This window comes from Triticum urartu, chromosome 4 (assembly GCF_003073215.2).
Source record: "Triticum urartu cultivar G1812 chromosome 4, Tu2.1, whole genome shotgun sequence".
Classification (NCBI taxonomy): Eukaryota; Viridiplantae; Streptophyta; class Magnoliopsida; order Poales; family Poaceae; genus Triticum; species Triticum urartu.
In genome coordinates, this window is record NC_053025.1 from 203,201,467 (window position 1) to 203,210,449 (window position 8,983).

Sequence of the window (8,983 nt, forward strand, 5' to 3'; positions counted from 1 at the left end):
GCAACCGCGTCCCCTCCCTATAAGGAGTCCGAATTGGACTAGGGAGGGGGCGCCCCCCCTTTCCTTCTCCTCTTCCTCTCCCTTCCTTCCCCTTCTCCTCCTAGTAGGACTAGGAAAGGAGGAATCATACTCCTACTCCTCCCTTGGCGCGCCACTAGGGCCGACCGGCCTCCCCCTTGCTCCTTTATATACGGGGGCAGGGGGCACTCTAGGACACACAAGTTGATTGTTTCCAGCCGTGTGCGGTGGCCCCTCCATCATAATCCACCTTGGTCATATCGTAGCGGTGCTTAGTCGAAGCCCTGTTCCGGTAGCATCATCATCACCGTCATCATGTCGTCGTGCTGACGAAGCTCTTCCCCGACACTCTGCTGGATCGTGAGTTCGCAGGACGTCACCGAGCCGAACGTGTGCAGATCGCGGAGGTGCCGTATTTTCGGTACTAGGATTGGTCGATCGTGAAGACGTACGACTACATCAACCGCGTTGTCATATAACGCTTCCGCTTACGGTCTACGAGGGTACGTAGACAACACTCTCTCCTCTCTTTGCTATGCATCACCATGATCTTGCGTGTGCGTAGGATTTTTTTTGAAATTACTGTGTTCCCTAACATCGGGAACCTCATATCTACCGGTAGTCATGACTATGTTATGATCACTCCTATGGTGTTTACCCCGATTCTTCGTTCCTCTAGCGTGGATCGAATCTAAGCTCGAATGGAATGTGAAGTAGTAGGTGAGGAAGGAAAAAATAGCTTACCACCATTGCAGAAGTGCTGTTGCGGATGCCGGTGAAGGTGGTCGGAGGTCGATTTGTTATTCTCCGGTCTGCTCCACGCTACCGCCGCCGTCGGTGAGAGTGGGGAGAGGGGAGAGAGAACAGTGAAGGAAGGTGAGGGTAATAACTGTCGCGTTTCAGGAAGCAACACGACTTCTCGAGGGTGGCTCCTCGCGTGCAGCCCCGCTGTCCACGTGCCTCGCGGGCCTGGCTCGCAAGAAAATACCAATTCAAGCGTGCCTCGCGAGACAGACCTAGAAATGTTTTAAAATTCATGTCATATAGACCCAATAATATATACGGACAACCAATCAACTTGTTTTTTCCCGCGCGAATCTGCTTGAACCTTGTGCGGACAATCAAACGCGCCCTAGCCAACTCGAGGCACTGTCGAGGCTAGGCGTATTTGAGTGTGGACGCAAACCAAAGACCTTAGTCCCTATCCTTGGCCCCACTTGTCATCCTCGCCCGCCTCCCACTCCATTCCCCTTTGCTCCGCTCGCTCCAGTCGTCCGGCGCCGACACGCTGTTCCCTCGCCGTGCCGCCTCCACCTCCACCTCGACTGCGTGCGCTAGCCTGCCCGCACTTTCCACGACCCGGCTTGCCTTCGGAGCGAGGAGAGGGAAACGATGGTGGCCATCGCCGCGCTCGCGGACGGCAAGAGGCCCGTCGCTCCGTTCCATCTGCTCCTACCTCCTCTTCATCTCCTTCTCCGCGTTGAAGAAAATCTTAGGCGATTTAGTCGATATTAAATACCTGACGGGCTTAGTGATCGTGTTGCTGTGTGCAGGTGGGCGGGGATTTCTCAGACGGGGAAGCCCGGCGCGAAGGCTCCTAAACCCATCAACTTGCCGAACCAGAGGTAGCATTTCTAACCCTAGCACTTGGCATCTGCTGGAGAAGCTCCTGATCGAGGCATTTGCTTCTGTCAAATATTTATCACTGGCTTCTTTCGTGTCTTGTGAAATTGATGTGGTGAGGGTCTGTTTGCCTAGGTTGGACAGCCATGGCCTCCGCAGTGACAAGATTGTTCCAAAGTAAGATTTCTCCCTGTGATAATTTTCTGGGTGCTGCTAGAATGGGGAGATAGTATGGTTCCTGGATACGCACATATCTTTGAGGTATCTGGTTTATAATTAAATAGAGAAAGGAAATTATGCCAAAAACATCACATGCTAGGTGCGTGTACCCCTTGGAGGATTGGATAATACACCTGTATGTTTGTCAAGTTTTTTTTTCCACGTTAGTCAGTAAGTTTTGCTTCTCTGGTGAAACAACAGCCTGAAAGGGCATGGGGACATGTGGATTCCTTCACTATACTGTCCAGGCAACCCTTATTTACGCAAGCTGAGATGATGTTTCATTCTTATTGCCGTCTGATGAAAATTTTGCATGGATGTTAGGGGCACGACCACTTGGGACGGCAAATCAATGCTCCCAGCATCAAATGCATGGGCTTCACCTTTGCTTCTGAATCCCAAGAATGATGGAACTTCTGGTTCACCTAGCCACATTGATGATCGTCCTTCTTCCCGAGGAAGCTCGACGTCATCATCATCAGTTGGAAGTGACTTCCTTGACTTACCATCGTATCGTTTGCCAATGGCCGCAAATTATCCTCGAAGTACAGAGAAAAGATCAGGGAGCTTGCAAGTTTCTCGTTTTCCAGATTCTTTCAGTAATGTTCTAAAAGCACCGTTGAAAGCTGTTGGCAGACGGGTATGCACCCCTACTGTAAATCATGTTGTCAATTAACTGAGGATTTTCTTATAGTAAATTTTGCCAATGTAGGCAGCAACATCACAGGGGAAAGGGTTCAGCCTAAGTATGGATGATTTCCCAGTACTTGGCTCCAAAAACTCTGCGTCAACCAGTCAACAAGGTGGCAAACTGCAACATTACATTTGGTTTGCACAAAGTCTGTTTGTAGTTCAGTTATTCACACTATATTGTACTCCCTCCGTCCTAAAATAAGTGACTCAGCTTTGCACTAACTTTAGTACAAAGTTAGTACAAACTTGAGTCACTTATTTTGGGACGGAGGGAGTATCTGAATGCATATTGTTGTTTGGCACCAAGTTATCTGGAACAGAATAGATATGCCGGTATTTTACTTGGTTGGACATGTCCATAAATTCTGTCCAAACTGATAGTTTCTGGGGCTAAAAGCTTTAACCGTTCTATATGGTTAACGAGTCACATTTGTTCTCCCTACTCATTATCTTTTCTGTTACAGGGCAAATTTCAGGAAGGTGGCCAACTATTGCTTCTGGTATTGTGGCAACACAAGATAAACAAGGAAAGAACCAGATAACTGGTATACACTCGCTTGATGAATGCTACGAGCTATCTCACTCTTTCGTATTCCATACCCCAAATATCATCACAGGATCATAGCAATCTGTGTTCAGTAAATGTAATTTCTTTTTCATATGATTAGATATGCTCTAAGATATCCTTATATGACAGGAACTGGTGAGGTAATTTTGTCTTGCAGTTATGAGCATGAAATTATCTCAAGAATGGACTATGTTTGCAAAGGAGGCGATCCTATTCCTGCTGCAAAGTGGATGAGGGGAGCTGAGCAGGCTCAACTGCATGATCCCCAAGTTCCTAATATATGTATACCTCCTCCATTGTTGGATTACTGGCATCGTCCTCCTGATCAGCCACCTGATGAAAATGGAAAATCGCATAGTGGAGAGGTGCCATATGGTCCGTACAAGCATGCTGACCCGACTGGCTTTGCTGTTGAATCTCTTGCTCATTGTGATCAGTTTGCGCTCAACGAGGAGGCACTAGCACAGCAGGATATTGGACATGGTGGGTATTATCCAGACAAGAGGGATATATCTCATGCTCACATGCCTGCTGATTGTTGTGTCATAAATCAATCTTGCCATGTTCTTGGGAAGGTCAAGAATGGCCATGCAGATGTACTTGAGATCGAGAAGCAACCTATCATCAAGAAGGATGTGGCTCTATTAGAGAAAATCAAGTGTCTAAACAACAAAGCTAGAAATTTCCGTGCCCTTAACTTGTCCAATCTACCTTCATCTCTACTCAAGGACTCCAAGGTTAAACACCCAAAAATCATCCATGTCGAGGAAGATCCTGCGACAAAATATGTTCCCTTCAGTGCTTCCACCAGTGAGACTGGTCCTGTCTTTGACAGGCTTAATTCTGTTTCTCAAAGCAGCAGTTCTGTGCCAACTAATCCATCAAATGGGCCTGATAAGGGTGTAACTGTTGTTTGTCTGTCAGAAAAGCAAGTTACTGAATTCAGCCAAGCTGGAAAAGTTGTTAAATCTGCTGATCGCCATTCATATGGAAAAAGCGATATCTCAAGAAACATGCTTGATGGTTCTGCTCAGGACATGCCATCCCGTATTACTGGACATGGACGTGAAGAGCACTCCATGGTTGACTCTTTGCGAGGAGTTCTTATGGTAGATGCTCATCAAGACCAACTTCTTTCTAGGAACACCTCACAGCAGCCACATGTGACGGTCGCTGATAAGGAGTCAAATTGGCTTCATTGTGAAGACCAGGTATGTGGTTTTTGTCTCCTTAGGTATTGTCCTCTGATAAAATTGAACTTACGCATTGGAGTAGTTGCCGATTTCTGTGATTATTTCTTACACGGAAACTCAAATGAGATGCATAGAAAGATAAAAAAAAGCAAAACATCCTTTTTCTTCTGTACCTGTACAGTTTGATTGAAGTGTTCATACTAGGGTTAGCAGTAGGCAGGTGAGCGTCCAGGGAGGTTTGGACACTATGAGTTATTCAGTGTGTATGTCACCTCTGCTGCACAAAATTTTCCATGGCATCTACCTGGCGACGGATGTCATGTTTCTTTATCGCATTAAGGTTTCATGTAGCGTTTGTTTCGTAAAACTTAGACCCGAGAACCCAGTCCTGTAAACCTTGATATTAGAGATGTTTCTGTCACTCCTTCGGTCCTTCCAGTAATGCCCTTTACTTGATTAATTCATTTATCTCTATTAGACCTTGCAGTCTTGCTGATGTAGATACCTATCTTCCAAGAGTTACTCTCTGTCCCTGTACAGTGTGCCCAACAAAGTGGCACACACATACAGAAATGAAATGTTTATAATTGGCAGGCAATTACTGCAAAATTGTTGCTAAGAGCTTCTTGTGCCATGGTTGTTGTTTAACTAGTGTTTTTTTGGTGCATTCAGCATTCCAGAATGAGATATTTGTCTGCTCAAGCTGCGAAACAACTACAGGATGCGGAGAAGTGGATTAGTCAACAAAATACAAATGCTATTGCAAAACTGGAAGAATTGAGGAGGTATCAATCAATACAGAGTCAGAAGTCCAATGATGCGCCCCCAGACGCAGATATGTACTGCAAACCAAAAACGCGAGATGACGTGACTGCTAAATGTGCTAGTTCAGTGGCAGATACATGTTGTATTGTCTCTGCTGATGGTCATAATGCGCCTCAGCCAGTAGCTGGAGTCAAGATTAGTGAAGTTTCTATTGGTTCCAGTGCAGCATCAAATACTTCAGGTCTTAGTAAAGGTTATAAGTTCATGTCTTCAGCCAAGAGCACACAGGCTAACATGATGGAACACATTTCCCTCAACTCACTGTCACATGACAACAGTACTCCAGAACACTGGCCAATGGAGAACAGACATATGCATTTTGGTTCATGGGAGAGAAATATAACAGATAGGGAGATACCTGCAGACACGAAGGGTGTTGAAACTAAAAATCATGACGACCTCTTGACCAGAAACAAGAGCAGCAGGAGGAACTTCAATTCAGTTAGGCCTGCAGCGCCACCTGTGTTTAATGAGAAGAATTCTACAGAAGTCCCGAGTATGCAAAAAACCCATGTTCCATGTATTGCCATTAATAGTTCTATAATTCCTGCCAAGGTTACTTCTGTTACAGGTCTTATTGTGGGTAATATAATGCTTGATGATGTTCCACTTGCATCAGTAAACCGGGAGTGGGCAGTACTGGCGAAGGAAGTACATGATACAGCTAGTAGCTTCTCAGGCAGGTCAAGAAATCAGAAAGAACCAGCATGGTCTACTGCCTGTCGAGACTCCAATTTCAAACGATAGTGTCATGTGCAAACCGATTAAACAGACAGGCAGGAAAGAAGAGCATGCAGAAGGAGGTCCGCATGGTATGGCTGTAGTTGATGGACTTGCTTCGGTGGTGCAAAATCTCGCTAAACCGGTAGAGTACTTCAATGTGGCAGATGTTATACAGGAGTCATCTGATCAGTGGCAGCAAGGAGATGTGCAATTTGAGTCCAAGGCCCATGGTGGTACAGAAGACCGTTCAAAACTAACTGAAATGGTGTCCTTGCCTGGCAATACTTGGGAAAAGCATCCGGCGACTGACAGTCCAAGGCGCTACCATGTTGAGGCCCAAAGGAATGTGGGGATTCGCTTTGGTTACAGGGAGAGGGCAGGCAGGGGACGCTTCTTCCACGAATCACCAGCTCCGTCTAGGGCTCGCTGGATGCCTAAATACATCTCCCATCCTCAGAGCGATGCACAATATGATGGGGTCTCTGAATGGCTGCAGGATTCCCACCAATTGTTATTGGGCATGGACAACTCACAGGGATTGGACAGCAAACCGACTCAGATATCTGACAGAGATGCTGGAATGGATCTGCAGGGTGGAGAAGGCAATGTAGGCATGAGCTTCGTAGATGAAAACCCCTTGATATGGAACGAAACAGAGTGGGAGTATCAGCCTCTCTTTCCAGCGCCACATCGCCTTGGCCAACGACACGGTGACACGAGTGGTGATGGTCAAAGGGGTAGAGGCAGACAGTACCGCCAACAGCACGGTGACGCGAGTGATGATGGTCAGAGGGGTAGAGGCGGACACTCTGAGTACCACTATCCGGAGCCGGTAAGATCTCGTGATACCGCACCTGACATCCAGCGGAACCCCGGCGGTGCTGACAATCATCAGTATCCGGCCTATTCAAGACCGGGAATGCACACGGAGCGCAGGTACTATATTTGAGGGTCGCTGTTGGATAGCTGTGCTCCATACAATCATCACCAATCCAGTCCTGTAATCAATTCCTGAATGTTCTTGTGAGTTGCTGAAGCGTAGATAGCCTTTTGTCAGCTCTGTTTCTTTCTTCTATGGGCTTGCGATGATCCATTTACTTGTGACCTTTATCTTGTAAAGCTTTGTCTGAAGAATATTCTACTTCTGATGGCCGAATTCTGCACGGATCGCTGTTTGGGTGTCAGGAGAAACTTTTCTCATTGATTTGTCCAGTTAGCAGTTATTTTTCTGCACGGATCGCTGTTTGGGTGTCAGGAGAAACTTTTCTCATTGATTTGTCCAGTTAGCAGTTATTTTTCTTTCTTTCTTGAAGCAAGCCAGCGGAGCTAGACACAGCCTCGGTGTATCGCTTCTGTTCTTCTCCTCGGTTTCCCTTGCGCGTGCTATGCGCCGGCCGGCTTTCGGCTGATCAACCTCCAGCCGTTTGATTCAACAGCCACCACCCGTGCGATCATCTTCTTTCCCTAATCATCGCACGCACACGAGTGCCCGCCGGTGTTCTTTGAATCCCGAGATAATTGCACCTATCATCCTTATACTTGCTGGCTAGGTCCAAAATGGTCCTCATACTCAGAAAATGCTTCAGTACGATCCTCGTACTTAAAAATACGAGGTGTATACGGTCCTCGTCGTGAGCTTGGTCGCCCTGTACATATCGTGTATAGTAAGAGCAACTCTCTCTCTCTCTCTGTCCAAGCGGGGCCCATCTATCAGTGGGTGGCTGAAAATAAATAAAAAGGGGTGCTGTAGCGTGGAAGTTTCGAGCCTGCGGCCACAGGATAGAGCACAAGCAAGCTAGCCAACTGCGCTACTGTCTATGCTTGCCACATGTGACAGGTGAGATGCACAATTTTATATTTGGACGGACAGACAAACGAAATTCATTTATATTATTGCGTGTATTGTCATTTTGTTGGACTAATTACTTTAGCTTGTCACAGTTTGTCTTATGCATGCAAAATCTTTACTTAGATGTCAGAAACTCGGAAAAATGGTCACTTACAAAATAAAAAACTTTTTCTAAATATGTTCTGGTAAGGGACATTTCATTATTTATTAAGTGAAGTCACACTTTGGACTATTTCTTGCCGTTTCATATTTATATTCATTCTGTGGGTGGACTAATTTTAGTAGATTTTCTCATGCTAGTTTTCTATTCCAAATATGCAAAGACGTGATAAATTACTCTCTTGCAAAAACGTAATAAGGTATAGCTTATTGTGTCTAGTATAACTTGGTTTCCTTTTAGTTGAGTGAATATAAATATGAACCATGTGCATTTTTTGTCTTCTACTTACAAATTTCGTTTGTACAAAAAAATATTTGAATGAATATATTACATCGCCAAGGAGTAAATAATATGAACCATTTGCATTTCAAATATAAATTTTAATTCAAGTAGTACTCCCTCCTTCCCAAAATATAAGGCGTGGTTTGACTTTTCTGGTCTTCGTTGCACAATTTTGACTATGATTTTCATGTATTCTATGTCTATGAAATTAGGATACATACATATGAAATAAAATTGTTTTACAAGACAAATACGACAATGCCATTTATACATGTTCAATCCATATACTTTGATATATATTAGTGGTCAAAGTCGTGCATCAAAGACCGTAAAAAGTCAATCGCGCCTTATATTTTGGGGAAGAGGGAGTACATCATTATGCATTTCTCCTTATAGTTATCAGTGAGCTAAGAGCATCTCCAGTAGTTCGCCCCCCCAGGGCGCCGAAAAAGAGCGGCCTGGGGATGAACCGGCGCTAGATTGGCCCCTGGGGGCGACCTAGCTCCCAGCCACGCCCCCAGGCGGTGCCCCCCAAGCTGTGGCAAATTCAAACTTGGTCATTCCCGCTCACAAAAAAACGCCACATGTCCGCGATCACATCGGCCTAGTTCGGCGATCATCTTGCCATAGTTCGGCTATCGAATGAAAAAGTTCGGCGTACAAAAAAGAAAGGGCGGGCGTACACCGCATCACACGGCGGGCTCATCCTCCGGCGTCGACGGAGTGGCGTGCGCGGGCTTGGCGGTGCCGGAGCTGCTTCTATGCTGGGCGGCGTCGGCACGGCTTCCGTGCCGCTGGGCGTCGTGGAGGCATCATCGCTCGGACTTGGC

The 8,983-nt window shown here is 46.1% G+C and overlaps 1 protein-coding gene across 1 annotated transcript; it reads left to right on the forward strand.

The window, feature by feature from the left end:
- The first annotated feature begins 1,212 nt into the window (after positions 1 to 1,212).
- Positions 1,213 to 7,025, forward strand: LOC125551303. The gene is made up of 8 exons (XM_048714485.1): positions 1,213 to 1,445; positions 1,572 to 1,643; positions 1,777 to 1,818; positions 2,185 to 2,500; positions 2,573 to 2,663; positions 3,018 to 3,098; positions 3,251 to 4,332; positions 4,987 to 7,025. Exons 1-8 carry the CDS (start codon positions 1,411 to 1,413, stop codon positions 5,884 to 5,886), a joined length of 2,619 nt encoding a protein of 872 aa, XP_048570442.1. The 5' UTR covers positions 1,213 to 1,410; the 3' UTR covers positions 5,887 to 7,025.
- Positions 7,026 to 8,983: the final 1,958 nt, after the last annotated feature.

What these genes read in the sequence shown, in the direction of transcription:
- LOC125551303 (XM_048714485.1), top strand. Translation starts at nt 1,411, where the DNA reads ATGGTGGCCATCGCCGCGCTCGCGGACGGCAAGAG. An exon ending in GCGCTCGCGGACGGCAAGAG is followed by an intron (nt 1,446 to 1,571) that starts GCCCGTCGCTCC and finishes TGCTGTGTGCAG; the next exon opens with GTGGGCGGGGATTTCTCAGA. An exon ending in AGGAAAGAACCAGATAACTG is followed by an intron (nt 3,099 to 3,250) that starts GTATACACTCGC and finishes CTTATATGACAG; the next exon opens with GAACTGGTGAGGTAATTTTG.